This window comes from Mustelus asterias, chromosome 10 (assembly GCF_964213995.1).
Source record: "Mustelus asterias chromosome 10, sMusAst1.hap1.1, whole genome shotgun sequence".
Classification (NCBI taxonomy): domain Eukaryota; kingdom Metazoa; phylum Chordata; class Chondrichthyes; order Carcharhiniformes; family Triakidae; genus Mustelus; species Mustelus asterias.
The window spans coordinates 39,298,350-39,322,550 of record NC_135810.1 but is presented as its reverse complement, the minus strand read 5'-3'; the positions used below and the strand labels follow the sequence as shown (position 1 = coordinate 39,322,550).

At 45.3% G+C, this 24,201-nt stretch overlaps 1 protein-coding gene across 2 annotated transcripts in view; it reads left to right on the top strand.

The window, feature by feature from the left end:
- Positions 1 to 24,201, top strand: part of myo16 (myosin XVI) — a 427,463-nt gene that overhangs the window by 285,064 nt on the left and 118,198 nt on the right. For both annotated transcript variants that reach the window (XM_078221662.1, XM_078221663.1), the window contains exon 21: positions 14,286 to 14,361. In XM_078221662.1, coding sequence (XP_078077788.1) covers positions 14,286 to 14,361 — 76 coding nt within the window. The remainder of the gene's footprint in view (positions 1 to 14,285; positions 14,362 to 24,201) is intronic.

The following is a 24,201-nucleotide window of genomic DNA, read 5'->3' as shown; positions in this document are numbered from 1 at the left end:
GAGCCTGAATCGCTCGTAAATTGTGCCCTGCACTTTCAGAGTTACCACACAACGTCCTTGAACAGGGACAGACCGGGACCGTGATGCCATAGAGATTGTCTGTTTGGCAGGTTGAATCTGGAGTCCACACCTCTTTATAGTGTCAGGGTGAATAAAGCTCTCAGTGCTCCCGCTGTCAAACAGACAATAAATTGCACGACCATTTACCTCTATGTCCATCATTGAACAGTCAAGCCTGTGGTGCTTTCCCTGGTTCAGGGTGATCGACGCCACCGTTGGCCCTTGAACGTCACTGCAGGCAGCTGAGGTCGATGCTGAGGACCCCTGCTGGTCGCTCCTGGTCGTCGTCGACCAAAATGGCCGCCCCCATGAATCGCACATGGTTGAGGGTGCCAAGCGTAGCGACTCCCGGTGGTCATCCTCCTCCGACTCCGTCGACCACAATGGCGTCGTCCTGGACTCGCACGTGGACGAACCCCGTGGGTACTTCGACGTCGATGGTGATGATCCCCGTTCTGAAGGGTCACAGGCTGCACTGCCGTTCTTGGGCTTTGATCTGCACACCTTCGCGTAGTGCCCCTTTTTAACGCATTGATTACAGACCACCGCTTTAGCAGGACACTTTTGTCGTGGATGCTTGGCCATTCCGCAGAAGTAGCACCGCGGGCCGCATGGGGCTGCCGCCATCGTCGGGTCTACATGGGAGCACGCCATAACACTGCACTTCGAGCCCGTGGGGCGAGGAGGGATTTGTGACTGCTCCTGCCACGTTGTCTCCACGTGGTCCTCCGGATACAGGACCAAGCTCTTCGAAGCCGCCTCAAGCATTTCAGCCATTTCCATAGCTTGGGTCAGGTTGAGATTCCCCTTTTCTAGCAGCTTGAGACGGATGTACGAAGATCCTACCCCTGCCACAAACGCATCTCGGGCGAGGTCATACATATACTGCTCAGCCGACACAGCTTTGCAGTCGCAGCCCCTGGCAAGCTGCAAGAGCTCATTGGCGTAATCCTCCATGGTTTCGCCCGACTGCCGACGTCGTGTAGCGAGGAGGTAACGAGCGTGGATCTCATTGGGAGGTTTCGTGTAGCGCTTTTTTAAAAGCTCGAGGGCCCTCGGGTAAGTGGTGGCCGCACGGATCGCGAGGTAGACAGTGTCGTTTACCCTTGCATGGAGGACCCGGAGTCTGTCATCATCTGTGATGACCGCTGCGGAGGCTGCCAGGTAGTCCTCAAAACACTTCAGCCAGTGGTCGAAGGTGTTAGAGGCGCCCACCGCACGTGGATCCAGCGTCAGACGCTCTGGCTTTAAGATTTGTTCCATACTCTCCTTTCCGTCGAGAGCTTAGTGTTAGGCAATAAAATTGATGCACGTCAATTGAACTCAAGACACGAGGCTTCGGTAACTGAAGGCTTTTATTGCCTAACAATGGAACTACTAGAACGTAAGTACGCCATCCCAGACTGACGAGGTCCCGCCCGAGCAGGGGGTCTTATACCTCTCCCAGGAGGCGGAGCCCGACTGGGATGTGCCACAACAGTAACAACCACAGGTGTATTAATCCCACCCTAGCCCAACAACAACATTAGAACAACCCCACAGTGGGAACCAACGATGGTTCACCACAATCCCCTCCTATCCTTTTGCGCCCAGACTAAAGATGAGACTGCCCACGAAAATAAAGGCTGCAGCACAAACATTCTAAATTGGAAGCAGTCTTTATTTATTCAAGACCTCAGCCCTCAACGAAAAGGAATTCCCATCTTAGAGAGCTGACAACCAATCTGATTTGGCCAGCAGCCCTGTCGTCCCAGCAATGCTGTATTCACAAGCCGCTGCTGAGACTTCACTCCCACTTACTGACTCCCTCCCTCACTCCACTTTGCTCCCACTTCTTCTCTCCCTCCCTCACTCGACTTCACCCCCACTCACCACTTCCCTCCCACACTCCTCTTCCCTTCTACTCATTGTCTCCCTCCCTCACTCTGATTCACTCCCCTCACTGCCTTTCTCTCACTCCCGACATCCATTACACTCATTGACTCCCTCGCTCATTTCACTTCCCTCACACTTGTCATCTCCTTCGCTCCACTTTCCTTGCAATTGCCACCTCCCTCCCTCTCTCCATTTCCCTCCAAATCTGCCTCCCCCCTTCTTCCACTTCTCTCCATCTCCCTCTTGCTCTCCACCTCCCTTCTTCTCCCCACCTTCCACCTCCCTCTCTTCACCTTCCACCTCCCTCTCTCCACCTTCCACCTCCCTCTCTCCACCTTCCACCTCCCTCTCTCCACCTTCCACCTCCCTCTCTCCACCTTCCACCTCCCTCTCTCCACCTTCCACCTCCCTCTCTCCACCTCCCACCTCCTTCTCTCCACCTCCCTCCTTCTCTCCACCTCCCTCCCTTATTCCACTTCCCTTTCACTCGCTGCTTCCCTGCTCAACCCTCCCACTCCCTGTTTCCCTCGGAGACCCTCACTCTCTCACTCAACCCACCCTTCCTCAACTCACCCTACGGCCGCCCACTCCTCCGACCCTCCCACACACATCTGCCTTCCCGCTCACCCCCTCTTTCCCCGACCCTCTCACTCGCCACTTCCCTCCCTCGACCCTCACTCACCACTTCCCTCCCTGACTCTTATTCACCGCTTCCCTCCCCCAATCCTCACTCACCGCTTCCCTCTTCGACCCACTCACTCACCACTTCCCTCCCCCGACCCACTCACTCACCACTTCCCTCCTCTGACCCTCTCACTCACCGCTTCCCTCTCTCTATGCTCCCAATCTGCTTCCCTCCCCGACCCTCTCACTTGCCGCTTCCCACCCAACCCTCTCACTCGCCGCTTCCGTCCCCTGACCCTCTCACTCGCCACTTCCCTCCTCCGACCCTCTCACTCGCCGCTTCCCTCCTCCGAACCTCTCACTCGCCGTTTCCCTCCCCCAACCCTCTCACTCGCCACTTCTCTCCCCGACTCTGCTACTCAGTGCTTTCCTCCCTGACCCTCCCACTCACCTCCTCCCTCCCTGTCCCTCCAACTTGCTGCTTCCCTCCTCAACCCCCCCACTCATCCACTAACTCTCCAACCCTCCCTCTCACCGCTTCCTTCCCACTCGCCTCCTCCCTCCATCTTCCAATTCCGTCCCACTCACCACCTTCCTCCCTCGCTCCACTTCTCCATTGCTCGCTGCCTCCCTTCCTCACTCACTCCACTTCCCTCATCCTCAGCCTCCCTTTTCTTTCCAAATCCCTCCCAGTTACCATCTCCTTCCCCCTCTCCACTTCTCTCCCACTCACCACCTCCCTCCATCTCTCCACAGATGCTGTCTGACCTGCTATGTTTACCTAGCATTTTCTGATTTTACTTAAAATTTAATGTGCTTCTACTTCACTCGCTCTTTGCTGTCGCCTGTTATGCATCCCCTTCTCCAGTAAGAAAGAATCCTGCAACATCTTTGGGTGATGTGACTGTCAGGATTGAATTGCTGTGAGCTGTGGTTTTGATGCTTACAACAGCGCTGAACTGTGCATCTAAGTTGAAAGCACTTCAATTTGAGATTGAGGTGCAATGCAGTTAGAGATTGCAGGTCGTTAGGAGATGGGGGTTTGAGGTGAACCATCGTTGGTTCCCACTGGATAGTACTGAGCCAGGGTCTGGCTAGTACTACAAGGATGTACATATGTTACTGTTGGGTTGTGCTATTGTTGCTGTTGGGGTTAGGGTGGGGTTGTTACACCTTTGTACTGTAGTGTTGTGGCACATCCCAGTCGGGCTCCGCCTCCTGGGAGAGGTATAAAAGTCCCTGCTCTGGCCGGGACCCCTTCAGTCTGGGATAGTGTATATAATTACTGGCTGCTTCATCACAGTAAATAAAAGCCTTTCATTTATCGAGCATCAGGCCTCGTGTTTGAGTAGCGCATCAGGGTTTTAGTGAGTTGAGCAATAGGTGAGGCTAATGACACAGTTGGCAGCATTTAAAATTTAAACTCACTCATTCTTCATAATTCATGTCAAACTGTGAAACTTATTCCTGCATTATTTTCTTGGAGAAACTGCCCTGACTTTGACCTCCACTGTTACTTGTTCCCACTGCCATGTGAGCAGCTATCTGGAGGGTCTCATTTAAAACGTATCTGCTTATTCATTTTTACACTTTTTTTTTAACCAACAACTGGCTCACTCCCATTCTTTCTCCCTCCGGGATAAGCTTTGGGGCCTCATCACCTACGCCACCATAACCTCAGCAGAAGTTAATTCAACACACCAAGACTCAGAATTGTGAACAGCCACTTAGGCCGTATTGAAAATACCGAGTGTCATTCAGAAAGAAAAATAACCACCTAATCCCTTCCCATATGTCACTGAGCGTTAGTGTGAAAGACTGATGTCCATTGCTGGAAAACAGCATCTAAGTAACATGCAATGCACAGAAGTGGGAGTCTAAAGACTATGTTTGTTATATATAGCCTGGAGTCAGGACTATAAATTTTTTTTGATGCAGACTGATATCACTGGTGCGACCCATTTTAAACTATAATCACACAATGGGGAAATCAGGCTACTAGATTAGTCTCCTGACTCTTAATATCCGTTTGCATAATGGCCTTTTAGTGCTGATCAATTTGTTTTCATCTTCTCATCAGTACATGTGTCAAAAATAGCCTTCTCAACTGTCAGCTAACCTCTGCCATGGGAATGCATCTGGAAACTGCTGCAGGCCAAAGTAGTCTCTGAAACTGAAACTTTCATTCCGGCTAAAGACGAAGAAGATGGATTAATCAATGAGGAAGCTTTCAATTTTTTTCTCTCTAGAGCGATTTTCCAGACATAACAATCAGCATCGTCTGGTGCAGAACCAGTGATGAATTGGTCGAACTTCAAAAGGTTGTTTGACATGCAAGTGGAGAATCGTTTCACGCTCCTTAATAATGTTCTTGCATGACCCTACTTAAAGCACTCACATCACCTCACCGCCAAATCAAGAGAGGAAAGAGAATAAACCACTATCAAAAGGTGTAATTTATGTAAGGTCCCAGTCCCTTTGTGCTTGTGTGAGAAGCAGGAATTTGTTCAAATTCTGCAATGCGATCTAACGATCACCCTGTAGCCAAAATGGTTGCATTAAATCCCTGGACATTTTGTCATGGACATCTTAGCAGATGGGCAGGGGTCAGGGTACAATGAATGATGTTATTTTTGTGGCACTTTAAGAAGTGGTGCACATTGCTCGAATGATGGAAGGACATCCGGTTGCTTTCATATTAATTGTTGTAAAAGGAAGATTGGCATTGCCAACAAAAAGTAAACCCGAAACTGCATTTAATTTGTGTTATTCACACCCTCTGGACACCCTAAAGAGCTTTACAACTGATTGATTACTTGTGAAGTGTAACTACTATTGTTCAGACAGACACAAGAGCCAATTTGCACAGGGCAAAGTCGCAAAAATAGCAAGTAAGATAAATAATCAGTTAATATACTTTTTTTATTGTTGTTGTTTAAGGGAGGAATATTGGTTTGGCCATTTGAAGGACTCTGGTTTTGTACCTATAGTACCAAACATTCTTTTTCATTCAACCATACTGGCAGACAAAATCTCATTTTAATATTTAAAGGTTTGAACTGGAACTAAGCATCTTAAAGGAAGCAAAGTGGCAATTTTTCAGAAATACAAAGAACAATACAGCACAGGAACAGGCCCTTCGGCCCTCCAAGCCCGCGCCGCTCCCTGGTCCAAACTAGACCATTCTTTTGTATCCCTCCATTCCCACTCCATTCATGTGGCTGTCTCGATAAGTCTTAAACATTCCCAGTGTGTCCGCCTCCACCACCTTGCCCGGCAGCGCATTCCAGGCCCCCAACCACCCTCTGCGTAAAATACGTCCTTCTGATATCCGTGTTAAACCTCCCCCCCCTCACCTTGAACCTATAGCCCCTCATGAACGTCACCACCGATCTGGGAAAAAGCTTCCCACCATTCACCCTATCTATGCCTTTCATAATTTTATACACCTCTATTAGGTCACCCCTCATCCTCCGTCTTTCCAGTGAGAACAACCCCAGTTTACCCAATCTCTCCTCATAACTAAGCCCTTCCATACCAGGCAGCATCCTGGTAAATCTCCTCTGCACTCTCTCTAAAGCCTCCACGTCCTTCTGGTAGTGTGGAGACCAGAACTGGGCGCAGTATTCCAAATGCGGCCGAACCAACGTTCTATGCAACTGCAACATCAGACCCCAACTTTTATACTCTATGCCTCGTCCTATAAAGGCAAGCATGCCATATGCCTTCTTCACTACCTTCTCCACCTGTGACGTCATCTTCAAGGATCTGTGGACTTGCACACCCAGGTCCCTCTGCGTATCTACACCCTTTATGGTTCTGCCATTTATCGTATAGCTCCCCCCTACGTTAGTTCTACCAAAATGCATCACTTCGCATATATCTGGATTGAACTCCATCTGCCATTTCTTTGCCCAAATTTCCAGCCTATCTATATCCTTCTGTAGTCTCTGACAATGTTCCTCACTATCTGCAAGTCCAGCCATTTTCGTGTCGTCCACAAACTTACTGGTCACCCCAGTTACACCTTCCAGATCGTTTATATAAATCACAAACAGCAGAGGTCCCATTACAGAGCCCTGCGGAACACCACTAGTCACACAGGCATCCAGCCGGAAAAAGACCCTTCCACTACCACCCTCTGTCTTCTGTGACCAACTACTACACATCATGACTTCTGTGACCAAGCCAGTTCTCCACCCATCTAGCCACCTCCCCCTTTATCCCATGATATCCAGCTTTTGCACCAACCTACCATTATGGATCTTATATTAACTTCATATGAACAATGCTGCTCCCAAATATTTAAAAGATGAATCTCAAAATCATATGCTCTAAGTACGACTACGTGTTAGGAATTTTCTCCTCTTTTTCTATGAAATGTAATTCATCACTACCCACTGGGAGTTTGTTCAAGAGTACCTCTGACGTGTGGTTTTGGACAGTGTGTAACTGGTAATGCTATGGGGTGGCATTGCAGCTGTCTTCATTCTATTCTCGCAGGACCTGTTCAGCTATGTTAAAGCAACAAGTTGGAAAAGATCATATGCAAATGGTATATCACTTTGATTATAACACATACTAAGCTTTGTGCCCAGTTCGGTTCACTGACAGACAAAAAAGACATTCAAGTCCTGGAATGAAGAGCCAGGAGACTTGACTTTACTATAAGTGGAAGGGAAAGTCAGAATACTTAGCCTTAAAATAAGTCAACTGAGAAGTAATTTAATAAATAAATGGCATTCAAAAGATAGCTGTGAAAAATACTCCAACTAAATTGCGAGTGAAAGACAAGTGGGTACAGCTTCAATGCCAATGATATGTCATGTGGCCATGGCACTGCCTGCCCCCTTGGAATCAAAGCAAGTCAGCATAATGTTGCTTGTGGTGCTATGTGAGTTAACTGCAGCAAACAGCTGTAATGTGAATGCAAAGTACTTTCAGTTCCTACCACAACTGTAGTTAAGGTTAAATATAGAATCAGACACAATCTGACACTGGAGCAAAGCAGAACATGGATCCCTGCACATCTGGGGCCCAATTCTCACATTGCGACCCGCAACTTTTCTGGCGGGTCCGGTCGGGAGAATAGCGTGTTGGCCTTTTTCCGGGATTTGCGCATGCACCGGGAACGCATGCGCATCTCCCAGAGCCGGAGCCGGTCCCAGTCGAGACCGCCCTGGAAACCGGCAGGAAGAGAGGTAAGTAATTTGAATCTTTTTATAATGTATTTAAAATATATTTTGCATGTCATTATCAGGCCCGGCAAGTTACGTGTCAGGCCTGACAGCATCTCCCACCCCGCCAGGAGTACTTCATTCCGGTGGGGTTTCGAGTAGCTCCCCACATTTGTGGAACTAGCAGGAGACCTCGCCAGAATGAACGGGGGGGGCAATCGGGGTCCCCCAGGGAGTCAGGCGGTGGGGGGATGGTGCCCCTTGGACATGGGCACCCTGGCAGTGCCAGCCTGTGCCCTCTGGCACTGCCCAAGGGGCAAAGTGCCCATGCCCAGGGGGCACCTGGGCACTGCCCACAGGCATGGGGCAGTGCCAAGGGGATACGGGGCCTATTTCAGGTGGGGCCTATTGTGGCGGGGCTGAGGGGTGATTGGTGGGGGTGGTGGTCCCACTTCCACTCTGCTACTCTGCATTAGGATCGGTCTGGGCTGGAGGGAGAGCAGCAATTGGGGCGGGCTGAGGGGGGTCGTGGTCTGCTGGGCGGGTTGCCTGGCTCCTGGGGCGGGGGGTGGGGGGCTGTGGTCTGACCCCAGGGGGCATCAGTTATGGGGGGGGGATCGCCATTGCTGGAGGGGATGGGCTGGACATTGGGGCGCTCTGGCGCGGGGAAGGTCATGGGGGGGGGCGGGGACTGAAGGGGCAGCACTGCGGGGGTCCCGGGCTGGCCAGTGATCGAGCTGGCCAGCAAACGGGAAGACTGACAGATCGGGATCACTGCGCATGTGCAGAGTTCCAGAGCTGTCAGACTCTGGCACGAATAGGCCCCCCACCCCACTGGGTTTTTAATGATATTCATGATTGTGACCTCTGCAGTGCATAGAGTGGGGAGATTCCGGTCTAAAGCTGCACTGAAAGAACAGTCGTGATCTAGAACAGTTTTCCCATCAATTCAGCACTTTTGGGAGAATCACCCCCCCCCCCCCCCCCCCCCGATTTCAATTCCATGGATGACATTTTATGGTCCAACTCCACTCCACTTCCCAACCCTCCCCCTTTACCCCATACCCACCATGTGGTTTGACTATGAGATGGCTCTACTCAGCTGTAACCCTCCTCCCTTGGCCTCTGAAGCCTGCCAACTAGGCCCCACCAAGAGCTCACACTTAAGCTGAAGTCTGATATCCATTAGCTCCTCCTCTTTGGGGGCTGCCTGTAATTCCAGCAGTGACCACAACTCAAACCTTGTGCTACTGGGACTATAGAGCAATCTCTAATTGGATTGGCGGTAACGCTCTAAGGTAGGACTTCCTCCCCACATGGCGGCGCAAGTCTCACCCTTTGGTGGTGGCATAGAGGTATTGTCACTGGACTAGTAATCCAGAGTCATAATCTGGGGACCAGGGTTCAAATCCTACCACGGCAGATTGTGAAATTTGAATTCAGTAAAAATGTGGAATAAAATGTCTAATGATAAGCATTGTTGACTGTCATAAAAATCTTCCTGGTTCACTAATGTCCATTAGAAAAGGAAATCTGCTGCCCTTAACTAGTCTGGCCTACATGTTACTCGAGACCACAGCAATGTGGTTGATCTTACGTGCTCTCTGGGATGGCATAGAAATGATGTGGCGATGCCGGCGTTGGACTGGGGTAAACACAGAAAGAAGTCTCACAACACCAGGTTAAAATCCAACAGGTTTATTTGGTAGCAAAAGCCACTAGCTTTCGGAGCGCTGCCCCTTCGTCAGGTAAGTGGGAGTTCTGTTCACAAGCAGGGCATATAAAGACACAAACTCAATTTATAAAATAATGGTTGGAATGCGAGTCCTTACAGGTAATCAAGTCTTAAAGGTACAGACAATGTGAATGGAGAGAGCGTTAAGCACAGGTTAAAGAGATGTGTATTGTCTCCAGACAGGACAGTTAGTGAGATTTTGCAAGCCCAGGCAAGTCGTGGGAGTTACAGATAGTGTGACATGAACCCAAGATCCCGGTTGAGGCTGCAGGGTTGATCTGCTGCAGAGACTGATAGCCAAGTTCCGCACACATGAGGACGTCCTCAACCGGGATCTTGGGTTCATGTCACACTATCTGTAACTCCCACGACTTGTCTGGACTTGCAAAATCTTACTAACTGTCCTGTCTGGAGACAATACACATCTCTTTAACCTGTGCTTAACGCTCTCTCCACTCACATTGTCTGTACCTTTAAGACTTGATTACCTGTAAGGACTTGCATTCCAACCATTATTTTGTAAATTGAGTTTGTGTCTTTATATGCCCTGTTTGTGAACAGAACTCCCACTTACCTGACGAAGGGGCAGCGCTCCGAAAGCTTGTGGCTTTTGCTACCAAATAAACTTGTTGGACTTTAACCTGGTGTTGTGAGACTTCTTACCATGGCGTAGAAAGCCATTCAATTCAAGGGCAATTAGGGATGGGCAATAAATGCTGGCCCAACCATCCCATGAAAGAATTTTAAAAATTAACACTCCATGAAATATCAAATGGCTCAGGGGCAAGCTGGATCAGCAGGGATGTGTTCACTCTCCAGATGGTGGGGCAGGAAACCGAACCACCAAAGAAATCCTGCTCCTTGTGTAGTACGATCAACTTGTGAAGTGGACTTCCAGGCGTGATAGAGAGAAAAAACACTGGGCTTATTTAAGAAATACTTAAATGTCTTGATAGTTTGGGATATTCAAAGCCTCTTTCGAGACAGATAAACAGCTAAGATACCTTGAATGTCCTTGTCATCTATTGTTTTCTATATTGTGACACCCATATTTTCCAGCAAATATCTTTGGAAAGTCATAGAAGTAGAAACCTTGACTGAAGTAGAAACCTTGATTGACTGAATAATGAGGGACATAGATCAGCTAGATAGTCAACATCTTTTCCCAATGTAGGAGAGTCTAAAACTAGAGGGTATAAGTTTAAGGTGAGAGGGGAGAGATACAAAAGGTTCCAGAGCGGCAATTGTTTTCACACAGAGGGTGGTGAGTGTCTGGAACGAGCTACCAGAAGTAGTAGTAATGGCAGGTACAATTTTGTCTTTTAAAAAACATTTAGACAGTTACATGGGTCAGATGGGTTTAGAGGGATATGGGCCAAATGCGGGAATTGGGCCTAGCTTAGTGGTTTAAGAAAAAGGGTGCCATGGACAAGTTGGGCCAAAGAGCCTTTTTCCATGCTCTATAACTCTAACTTCCTGGACTGGGGAAACTGAAGGCAATTATAGCACAAATATTGTCAACTTGGCTAAGACAAGTTACCTCAGTTCTAGAAGGGGATCAAAACTGGGAATTTTGTTGTCTGTTTGGTTCACTTGCATTATATTTGGTGAAGATCTATGACTTGGAAACAGTACAATAAGGACAATTTGTAATTTCTTTAAAATGTATATGGACTCTGTCATTGTTTTTGAAAATGTTTAAAATTGACTTTTAAGAGTTTGCATCAATAGTAAAGGAATCAATTGTAATGCTTCTGGATGATAGGAAATACTGATCCATGTGACTTGGTGACTCTTGACCTGGAAGCAGTTCCAACAGGAGGGAAGTTAAGACCAAAAGCAATGTGGCTGACAGACACAAAATAGCAACAAGCAGAGGAGCTGGAGGGTGAAGATGATCAGTGCACAGATGTAGGCATGATGTAAAAGCAACAGAGACAGAAAGAACAAAGATAATTATTGTGAGGAAAAGAAGCAAATCACTGAGGAAGAGGTCAGTTTTCTGTTCAGCAGAAAAGTTGATAGAAACTCTTGGAGGTAGTGTGAGAGCTGGCTAAGCATGTCTAAAACCTGGAAAGCTATGTAAATAGCTCTGAGATTCTGAAGAGCTGGGAATTTTCCCAGAAGTGGCCAATCAGTGAACCAGGGTATTATTGGTTAGTTGCTTGAAAAGGAACAGCATCTGGACTTTTATCACCCAAGAAAGAGAGGATTTGTAGAAGTGTGTCTTGCTGATGATAAGCACACACTTGAAACTCGGAGGTAAAACTGTTGTTGGGGTTAGGATTCCGGATCGATTCTATGAATAGCAGCATTTTGTGGAATTGTGTAGCTAGCTACATAGTGTTTTGTGTCTTCCGGAAGTGATGTGAATGCTTGTGTTTGTGTAAGACATATTTTTACTGTATTGACTAAAGTGAAATTTGCCATTTCATCCCATGAAGTGTCTTTTGCCTGTTAATTCATGTCCAGCTTGCATTAGTTCTGATTCATGTTAATTGAAAACCTGTTGGCAATTTCTTCATTTGAGAGTTGTTTGGTAAATTTGGTTATTTTGGTTTACTGTTTTCCCCCAGTAAAACATTATGATCTATGTCCCTCATTATTCAGTCAATCAAGGTTTCTACTTCAGTCAAGGTTTCTACTTCTATGACTTTCCAAAGATATTTGCTGGAAAATATGGGTGTCACAATATAGAAAACAATAGATGACAAGGACATTCAAGTTATCTTAGCTGTTTATCTATCTAGAAAGAGGCTTTGAATACCCCAAACTATCAAGACATTTAAGTATTTCTTAAGTAGGCCCAGGGATTTTTCTCTCTGTCATGCCTGGAAGTCCACTTCACAAGTTGATCGTACTACACAAGGAGCAGGATTTCTTTGGTGGTTATTTCCTGCCCCACCATCTGAAGACTGAACAAATCCCTGCTGATCCAGCCTGCCCCTGATCCATTTGACATTTCGTGGAGTGTTAATTTTTAAAATTCTTTCATGGGGTGGTTGGGCCAGCATTTATTGCCCATCCCTAATAATGTTTTACCAACTTTGGGGTTAAGGAAACCCAGAGATTTCAAAAGAATGATTTGCTATTTTATGTGTTTTGATCCATCTGAATTATTGAAACTTTGCAGTTCAATCATAATCATAGAATCCCTAATCATAGAATCCCTACAGTGCAGAAGGAGGCCATTCAGCCCATCAAGTCTGCACCAACTCTGCGACAGAGCATCTTATCCAGGCCTTATCTGCATAACCATACACATTTAACCCTGCTAATTCCCCGAAACTATACGTCTTGGGACACTCCTGAGACAATCAACCTAACCTGCACATCTTTGGACTGTGTGAAGAAACTGGAGAACCTGGAGGAAACCCATGTAGACACTCAGTTAATGGTGGGGCGTTGGGGAGAGTTACAGAACAAAGAGATCTAGGGGTACATGCTCATAGCTCCATGAAAGTGGAGTCACAGGTGAACAGAGTGGTGAAGAAGGCATTCGGCATGCTTGGTTTCATCGGTCAGAACATTGAATACAGGAGTTGCTACGTCTTGTTGAAGTTGCACAAGACATTGGTAAGGCCACACGTGGAATACTGTGTGCAATTCTGGTCACCCTATTATAGAAAGGATATTATTAAACTAGAAAGAGTGCAGAAAAGATTTACTAGGATGCTACCGGGACTTGATGAATTGAGTTATAAGGAGAGGCTGAATAGACTGGGGCTTTTTTCTCTGGAGTGTAGGAGGCTGAGGGGTGACCTTATAGAGGTCTATAAAATAATGAGGGGCATATCTTTTAATGAGGGTCAATATCTTTTCCCAAAGGTAGGGGAGTCTAAAACTAGAGGGAATAGGTTTAAGGTGAGAGGGGAGAGATACAAAAGTGTCCAGAGGGGCAATTTTTTCACACAGAAAGTGGTGAGTGTCTGGAACAAGCTGCCAGAGGTAGTAATAGAGGCGGGTGCAATTTTGTCTTTTAAAAAGCATTTAGATAGTTACATGGGTATGATGGGTATAGAGGGATATGGGCCAAATGCGGGCAATTGGGATTAGCTTAGGGGTTTTAAAAAAAAGGACAGCATGGACAAGTTGGGCCGAAGGGCCTGTTTCCATGCTGTAAACCTCTATGACTCTATGTTTCAGAATGATTTTTATTTTAGTGAAAAACAGGAATGAAATATACTTCACCAATCTCCATAACACCTGCTACAATTAAATCAACCATCTCTTTATCTGAGAACACCAGCCCCTGTTGAACTAATTTTCAGATATAAATTACCTGCACATCGAAACATGAATAGGGATGTTGACACTAATAATGCAACATGGAGAACGTGGGATATCATTTGATTTTAATTAAAGAAAGTTGAGCGTTGAATTCTGAGTTCTGAACAAACTTGATTATTTACTTTGGTGTTCAGCATTTAAACACCCTTGATTACAAGCAAACATGTGTCAGCACAAGTACATTGTCTACAGGTGCACTTTAAAGTTATGGTGCTTCTTATCTTTGATGGCAGGAGTGATTCATTTTATTGTTACTCCATTAAAATTGTATTTTCTTTGGAAATGTAGATGCCACTTAAGCAGAAAGGTTATCAGTTCTGAGTATAGTCAATCTACTTTGACTTTACTGATCTTGATCCAGATAATTCATCACGTTCAACTGCATTTGCATTCACTCCTGCTGTGAGATATTATATAGTAACCTCAATTGAGCAACTGAACAATGCAAACAAAACAAATCGAAAGCATAAACATTTTGGTTAAGGCAAAATGATGAAAATGTTCAATGTTCTGTCTCACAACAGGTCACCTATGATTTAACAGGAGCGATTGAAAAGAACAAAGATTCACTTTCTCAAAGCCTCCTTTTTGTTATGAAATGTAAGTGTTTATATATATATAAATCAAAAGCATATTGCAAACACTATACTTATACCGCTTTATTTGTTGTTAATTAACTAAGCTAGATTGTTATGTCGAGAATCTTTTCAATATCATTAATTAAATGTCATTTTGTAATAAGTATGGTTTCCACTGTGTAATTATGCTTTTCTTTACAATGTTTTGATTGAACTGGTGTTAATACTGGTCCCAGCAGGCTTTGGAAACAAGTACTTTCCGTATTAAATTGAATATGGTTGCCAGATTCAAAGCCTTAACCACAAATATTCCACAGTTTTTCATGTTATTTCGTATTAAGAACATTAAGCGTGAGTAGTAGTTTGTAGGTTATTTTTAATTTTTAAATTGTATAAACTTACTGATAATTGCTTCCAAAAACAAATAGACATTGCATTATGCTGCTGCTCCAGTTTTACTACATATACTTTTTAGCAATGTGGGCAATACTGGCAAGGCCATATTTATTGTCAGATTTCTAAATAAAGTCCCAGAGACCCAGACGACCATCGGCTACTTTCCCCTTTGAGGGGGAGAGCTGACTGGTGGTGATTTAACCTGAAGGTCACCATTCGTCAGGCGAGAAGTGAGGTTCTGAAGATGGGACTTCCATGAATAACCTTAGCTGGTACAGGATTTGAACCTGTGCTTTTGGTGTTGCTCTGCACCACGAACCAGATGTCCAGGCAACTGAGCTAAAGTTTCTAAATACTGAGAGAATGTAGTGTTGGCTCTTGATCTTAAATTGCTGCTCAATAACTAAAATGAATAATAGCAGAACCTTGAGCAGGACTTCTCATTTAGGAAGAGAAGTGTTGAAATTAGTTTTGGACCATTTTTTGGGAGTATAAACCAATGTTGCGTAGAGCATGCCCCAAAGAGAAGACACCTGAAATTTGGCCTCTGGTCACATTTCAATAAATTGGGTGATCTCACTCCAGCTGTTGCTTATTAATGCAGCCCACCTATTTCAAGGGGATTGATTTTTGTGCTGCTTGCCGCCATTGGCAACTGCCCTCAAAGTGACACCTGACACGGGACAAAGAGAGTTGGGTGGAGGAGGGTGTGGTTTGATCACAATTTGGCAGTCAAGGGTGGGAGTGGATTTGATCACAATTTGGCAGTAGTCTTCAAGAGAAACAAAAGTAACATGCCTCACATGTTTGTTTTTAATTTTGACTACTTTTTGTTGTCAGTCACTAAACTCACCCAGTGAAAAATCTGAAGCAGATTAGGCCTGATATCTGTTCTGTTCAATGCCCTCCAATTTAGAAGAGGAGGACCTAAGATTGCCAGGGCACCTGGAAGACTGTCTTGCCCAAGTCAAAATTGGATATCCTTCAGGCACTGGAACCAGCACCATGAGATTGATGTTGTTTGGCCCTTTTCTGCACTTGGGAAAAGGTGCACTGGTATCCAAATTCACTCTCAGAATAGATTTCAGAGTTTGTCACTCTGGTTTTCAGATATATTCAAAGAACAGCCCAAAACCTGATTGTTTAGTTGCAAATTTGATGGATTCTCATTCCATGTATAAGAGTTATTTAACTACTAGTGGTTTAAAATGCTTTTCAATAGCTTGGGAGAACTTTCTTTTCATGTTGTTAACACCACAAAAGTTGTAATAGTTTTCGCAAATAATGCTTTATAAGATAAGCATGCGAGAAAGTAAATAGAATCCTATAGTGCAGAAGGAGGCTATTCGGCCCATTGAGCCTGCACCGACGACAATCATCCACGCCCCCAGGCCCTATCCTGTAAACCCACATATTTATCCTACTAATCCCCTGACACGGAAGACAATTTAACATGACCAATCCACCTAATCCGCACATTGTTGGACTGTGGGAGGAAACTGGAACACCCGGGGGAAACCTGCACAGACAAGGGGAGAACATGCAAACTCCACACAGACAGTGACCTGAGGCCAGAATTGAACCTGGGTCCCTGGCGCTGTGAGACAGCAGTGCTAGCCACTGCTACCGTGCCACCCAATGCAAGATACATGCCAGAAATGTGGTTCAGGATTATGAAGGACACATTTATGAGTTGTTTCTCTACAGAGAGAACGGTCAACAGCTGGGGTAAGTTGTCTGTAAGAGTGATTGAAATTCAAACATTGGACTCCTTCAAGAGCCAGCTGGATTCTGTAATGGAGTAACAGTTGGATTGGCCTTGTACGAGCATGAATTGAAACAGATTGAACAGTCTCTTTCTTTCAAATCCTCCTTGTAACCTTAATTTTCAAACTATTTTGCACTCTAAATCAAACTGCCTGTATCTGTTTCCCTTTCTCACTTTCTTTTGTAAATAAAAACAGAAGATGCTGGAAATGCTCAGCGTATTATGCAGCATCTGTGGAGTGAGAAACAGAGTTAATGGGCTAAATGTTCTGGTCCTGCCAGCAGTGGGCACCATTGAAGGCAGGGTGGGAAAATTTGGAGAGCAGCCAAAAGTCAGTTTCTCTCTCCACAAATGCTGCCAGACCTTCCTGTTTTTATTTCAGATTTCCAGCAGCCATAACTTTCATTGTCTTTCATGTTAGAATCTGAGACTATCAGGTTTACACTCGTGCTCATCTGCACATGAGCCACCAAGTCTAATCTCATTATCCTGCTCCTCCCCATATGCTTTAATATTTGTCTGACTGATGTAACAAACTGTTATTCTCAAAATGGAACTGAAACACTAGATGGAGCTTTATGCTGCATTTTATCATAGATCTGACCTGAAAGTGTTCAATGCTGACTTTATAGCCCTAATCCCATTCTCCTCTGTCTTAATCTGTTCTTCTGAGCTGGCAAGTGGAACACCCTTGGGATCACAGAAGGGTTATTCTTTTAAATCAGGTCCGACTATATCATCATTTTACTTTTTAACTTTAACTCTGTACTGACCTTTTTTTATCCTTTAAATCTTTGTCATTTACTTTAGAATCCTTCAATGATTCTAACGGTGAGAATTTTGTTCATTGCCTCCTTTCTACTTTTTACTCTCAAGTCACTGAACCTATTTGACTTCTCCCCTTCGCCCTTTTTTTGTCAAGTCTCTGATTATGACGTTGCAGCAATCAGAATAGGATCTGCTTCAATTCCACAATGATTAAGATGGAACAGTGGTTAGCACTGCTGCCTCACAGGGCCAGGGACCCAGGTTCAATTCCAGACTCAGGTCACAGTCTGTATGGAGTCTGCACTTTTTCCCCGTGTCTGCGTGAGCTTCCTCCAGATGCTCTGGTTTCCTCCCACAGTCCAAAGGTGTGCAGGTTAGGTTGATTGGCCATGCCGAATTGACCCTAGTATTAGGGGGATTAGCAGGGTAAATGAGGGTTACAGGAATAGGGCCTGGGTGGGATAGTGGTCGGTACAGGTATGATAGGCCAAATGGCCTCCTTCTGTACTGTAGGGATTCTATGATTGCTTGGATAGTCATCTCCATACCAGTCTCTCGTCAGAAAGAGCAGAGCATGCATGACTGCACTCGATTCACTTTTCATTCATTTATGTTCTGGTCCTGCCAGTAGTGGGCAGGATGGGGAAATTTGGAGAGCAGCCAAAAGTCAGTATTTTTTTAAACACAATCATTTTTTTTAACACAAGAAAGGCTTTCAAACAACATGTGAACAGTTCCGTGGCAGTCTCTTCCAAAGCTCATTTTGTACTTGTCGTTATACTGCAGTTCCAAGCAGTCGGACATGACCTGCTTGAAATGGTCAATGGCAGTCTGAAGAATTTAATCTTATTGAATTTGCTCCCAGGACATAATAGATCAGATAGAAAAACCAGGCTGGAAGGGAGAATCATTAGATGTCATAGATCCTGTATGAGCTAATGACATGGGAAAGAAAGCTGGATTTTCATTTTAATGATCGGTAGCTCAAGGCAAGAAATTTCCCAGGTCAGCGCACTCACCTCAAGTGTCCTGAATGGTGTGGTTTTCATTCCAGGAAGGCAGGTACGAGACAGAGTCTGGCCTGCCATCCACTGTTGCAGAACAGAGAAGGGCACAGGGACTGCAAGTGCCCAAGTGGGCTGATTAAAAGACCCAGTTTGATTATCTGGGACTTCATTATAGTTGTTTTGTTTTCAAAGTAGGCTCTCTAGTCCTCATTCCTTATATTCCCAACCCTTCCATGCACTCTATCCCCCATCCATGCCAACAAATGCCAACCCATGCCTCTTCACCCAGAGCCAATTGTCCCTCATAATCTCCATGCCCTTCCAGCCACCCCAATTGCTCATCATACCCTCCATTTCAACCTTTGCCCCCTACTCATTCCTATGGCCCCTTATAGCCCTAATTCCAACTTAAGTGCCAACTCTTGTCAGCAAATGCACCTACGGATTCCCAAGAACCCTTATAGTCTCTAAGTCAATAGTGCTAACTCATGCCAAACCATTCCCCCTCCCACTCAACCTCATGAACCCTTAAAGCAACGATGCCAACTTAGCACCAATTCATGCCAACCCATGTCCTTCCACCACCATTTCGCCTGCACAGTCCATGCTACCTTACCCAGTATACATCATTGGCAGCCCTCAGGAGCCATGTTGTAACTAAATAAAACCAAGTTTGAAGTATCTAATACAGATTTCACTGTCTAAAAGATACCTATATTAATGAAAGACCATTCAATACATTTAAATGCCCTCAGGTACTTAGTTGTCTTTTATGTGAGATTATGAACTCAATGGTTTGTTTATAAAAGTAATTAAGTACTTGAGGGGATTTAATAATTCTTTAATAATCTCTTGGAGCTGTCAGTCAAGTTATGTACACTTTCCTCCCCAACAACTGCAATAATGACTGGTTGTAGAAGCAGTAATAAGACTGTAATGACAGCATTTCGGGCTATGTTAACAAACATTTGGTGAAACCAATTCTTTGACTCTCAGAGACATTGCAGGCAAATTTTCTTTTTCAAAATTTAAAGGTCAGGGATGTGAACTGACTTAATATCTTGACAGTTCTGCATACCCTATCCAATCTTCACAAGCATTTATGTCTCCAAAATGAATTAGTGGAGCACGCATTGCGTATTTCTGGAATAAAAATGCCCTGTGAACTGAGGTTAAATGGTCCAGCCAATTCATACAGTGCACTTTATGCCCCACTCTCATTCCTCTACCCATGAAAATGGTATATGTTGGAAATGGGGCAGGATTTCTGGATTTGGGCCCAACCAGCATTTTTAAAAGTCCATAGAGTCTCCCCAACTCTGCGAAAATCCAACCCATTAAACTCCCTTTTTGTCTTCACAAATACTGCTCAATATTACCACCAAGCTGAGGCATCAACCCTGGTTCAATGAAGAGTGCAGGAGGGAATGCCAAGGGCAGCATTTTTTTGTTTTATTTCAGATTTCCAGCATCTGCAATATCCTGTCAATTACATAAGGTCTCAATGCCTATTTTTATTGCATGTATCACTGGAGGAAGCTTTGAAAACCCCAAGTTTTGAATTAAATCTGAAATTAAATCTTTCCTCTGGAAAATGATCAAAAATTATTAAAATGTGGCAAATGCATTTTAGGTCCACTCCACTTAGTGCTCAGATGATCAAGATGGAATAATCAGCCCAATTTTCGATAGCATTTTTGGTTACAGTAGGCAGTGCAGTTGACATTTAAATGCCCTCTGAAAAGGCCGAGAAAGCCACTCAGTTGTATCAAACCACTACAAAGTCTACAAAAAAGAATGAAACCAGATGGATCACCCTGCATCGATGTTGGTACAGAAATGACAATAACAAGCCCAGACATGTCAACCCTGCAAAGTCTTCCTGTTGAACAACTGGGGGCTTGTGCCAAAATTGGAATAACTATCGCGCAGACTGGTCAAGCAACAGCCTGATATAGTCATATTCATATGCATAACAGACAGTGTCCCAGATGCCACCATCACTATTTCTGGGTATGTCCTTTATCACTGATAAGAGGTGGTGGCACAGCACTATACATTCAAGAAGGAGTTATCCCAGAATTCTCAACATCCACTTTGGACCTCATGAAGTCCCATGTCATCAGGTCAGACATAGGCAAAGCAACCTCTTGCTGATTAACACCTACCAGCACCCCTCCTCCCCCCCACCACCCCCTCCCTCCCCCCCCAACACCCCCTCCCTCCCCCCCAACACACACACCCACACACACCATACACATACACACGGAGATGAGTCAATACTTCTAGGTTAACACCATTTGGAGGAAGCACTGGGGGTGGCACAGAATGTAAGATGGGTGGGGACTTCAATATCCATCAGCAATAGTGATTCTGATAGCACCATACTAGTAAGCTAGCAGAGTCTGGTGTCTGCTACACTGGGTCTGCAGCAGGTGGTTAAGCAACCAACAAGAGGAGAAAAACCTACCTGACCCATTCTCACCAGTCTAGCTGTCGCACATGCATATGTCCCTGATAGTATTGGTAGCAATAACCACTGTACAGCTGTTGTGTAGACAATATGCCTTCTTCACTTTGAGGATACACTCCATCAGGTTATGTGGCACAACCACAATGCTAAATGGGATAGACTTCAAACAGATCTAGTAGCTGAAACTGGGATCCATGAGACACTGTGGACAATCATTTGCAGCGGAAGCATATTCTACTGCAATCTGTAACCTCGTGGCCTTGCATATTCCTCACTCTACCGTTACCGCCAAGCCAGAGGATAAACCCAGGTTCAATGAAGCTTGCAGGAGCAGCATCAGGGATACCTAATGAGAATGAGCTTATGACCTGGTGAAGCTACAGCTCAGGACTACTTACATGCCAAACAGTATAAGCAACATGTGACAGAAAGAGCGAAGCAATATCACAACCAACAGATGAAGTCTAAGCTCTGAAGTCCTGGCACATCCTGTCGTGAATGGTGGTGGACAATTAAACAACCAACTGGAGGAAGAGGCTCCACAAATATCCCCGTCTTTAATGGTGGAGGAGCCCAGCACATCAGCGCAAAAGAAAAGGCTGGAGCATTTTCAGCAACCTTCATCCCAAAATGGATGATCCATCTCGGCCTCCTCCTGAGGTGCCCAGCATCACAGATGCCAGTCTTCAACCTATTTGATTCACTTCACGTGAAAAATTGTTTCAGTACGGCCACAACACTGGCGTCTGCTCAAGAACGTCTTGTCCACAAAAAGCAAGATCAATCCAACCCGACCAATTTCTGCTCAATCAATCTGCTCTGAATCATCAGCAAAGTGATGGAAGGGGTCATCAACATAGCTATCAAACAACACTTACTCAACAATAACCTGCTCACTGACACTCAGTTTGGGTTCCACCAGTCCCACTCAGCTCCAAAACCTCATTACAACCTTGGTCCAAACATAGACAAAGGAGCTGACCCCAGGAGGTGAAATGAGGGTGACTGTGCAATGATTATCTACAACTTGAACTAGATGAGGACGCCAGAAAATATGCAATGAGTAACATACACAAGGGACTTTTCCAGTATTTATGGTTGCCCTTTGGCATATCATCTGCAAGCACAATCTTCCAGTGAATAATGGAGAATTTGCTGCAGGAATTCCAAAAGTCACGGTGTACATGGACAACGTCCTAGTGGGTGGCACAGTGGTTAGCACTGCTGCTTCACAGCTCCAGGGTCCCGGGTTCGATTCCCAGCTCAGGTCACTGTCTGTGTGGAGTTTGCACATTCTCCTCGTGTCTGCGTGGGTTTCCTCCGGGTGCTCCGGTTTCCTCCCACAGTCCAAAGATGTGCGGGTTAGGTTGATTGGCCAGGTTAAAAATTGCCCCTTAGAGTCCTGGGATGCATAGGTTAGAGGGATTAGCGGGTAAATATGTGGGGGTAGGGCCTGGGTGGGATTGTGGTCGGTGCAGACTCGATGGGCCGAATGGCCTCCTTCTGCACTGTAGGGTTTCTATGATTCTATAATGGAGACTTAACAGGAAGAACATCTGGCCAACCTGCAGGACATCCTTAAGAGATTTAGAGACGCTGGTATAAGATTGAAAAGGGACAAATGTGCCTTTCAGGCCAATGAACTCACATATATATTGTACGGGGTGAGCTTTAAAGAATTTAGGTGTCCACTTGGGGTTCACGTAGATTTTGGAATTGACCCCTCGTATCCGACCTAGTTCATTTTGAAAAACGTCTTTGTACTTGCACAAAATCACTTGAAAGGCGCCATCCATAATTTTTAAAATTTCCAGTCAATTTAGCTTTATCTGCCGTAGCCAATCCTACCCAATGAGGCTGGGCACTAATCTTTCACAACAATCATGGGAAATTGAGCAATGTGGTGTTGATATTACAGCGATGCTGTTGTGATGCCTAATATCCTTAGGGTTTCCCTGTATAAGTTGCAAACTTGGCAGCCATACTGCTAAAGAACAAAAAAAAGTACAGCACAGGAACAGCTTCGGCTCTCCAAGCCTGCGCCAATCATGATGCCTACCTACACTAAAACTATATACACTTAGAGTCCATATCCTTCCATTCCCATCCTATTCATGTATTCGTCTAGTTGCCCCTTAAATGTCGCAATCTACCACCTGCTTCCACCACCTACCTGGGCAGCGCATTCCAGACATTCACCACCCTCTGTGTAAAAAAAAAACTTGCCTTGCACATCTCCTCTAAACTTTTCCTAAGTACTTTAAACCTATGTTTCTAGTACTTGACTTTTCTACCCTAGGAAAGAGCATTGGACTATCCGTTCTGTCCATGCCACTCATAATCTTGTAAACCTCTATCAGATCACCCCACAACCTCTGTCGTTCCAGTAAGAACAAACCGAGTTTATCCAACCTCAGCTCATAGCTAATACCCTCCAGACCAGGCAACATTCTGGTAAACCTCTTCTGTACCATCTCCAAAGCATCCCCATCCTTCTGGTAGTGTGGCGACCAGAATTGTACACAATATTCTAAATGAAGCCGACCTAAGGTTCTGTCCAGCTGCAGCATGACCTGCCAATTTTCAATGCCCCGACCGATGAAGGCAAGCATGCCGTATGCTTTCTTGACTACCTTATCCACCTGCGTTGCCACTTTCAGTGATTGGTGGATATGCACGTCCAGCTCTCTCTGCCGGTCAATACTCCTAAGGGTTCTACCATTTACTGTATAATTTCTACATGCATTGGACCTTCCAAAATGCATTATCTCACACCTGTCCATATAGGTTTAAGGTGCGAGGGGCAAGGTTTAAAGAAGATGTACAAGGCAAGTTTTTTACACAGAGGGTGGTGGGTGCCTGGAACTTGCTGCCGGGGGAGGTAGTGGAAGCAGATACGATAGTGACTTTTCAGGGGCGTCATGACAAATATATAAATAGGATGAGAATAGAGGGATATGGTCCCCGGAAGGGTAGGGGGCTTTAGTTCAGTCAGGCAGCATGATCGGTGCAGGCTTGGAGGGCCAAAGAGCCTGTTCCTGTGCTGTAATTTTATTTGTTCTTTGTTCTAAACTCCATCTGTCATTTCTCCGCCCAAGTCTCCAACCGGTCTATATCTTGCTGTATTCTCTGACAATTCTCTTTACTATCCACAACTCCACCAATCCTCCAAATCAACAAAGGTCCCAGAACCAATCCCTCTGAAACACTGTTAGTCACAGCCTTCCATTCAGAAAAGCACCCCTCTACGGCTAACCTCTGTCTTCTAGTTCTAGAACATAGAACAGTACAGCACAGAACAGGCCCTTCGGCCCACGTTGTTGTGCCGAGCTTTGTCTGAAACCCAGATCAAGCTATTTCCTCCCTATCATCCCGAAGTACTCCATGTGCCTATCCAATAGCTTCTTAAATGTTCCTAAAGTTTCTGACTCCACTATCACTGCAGGCAGT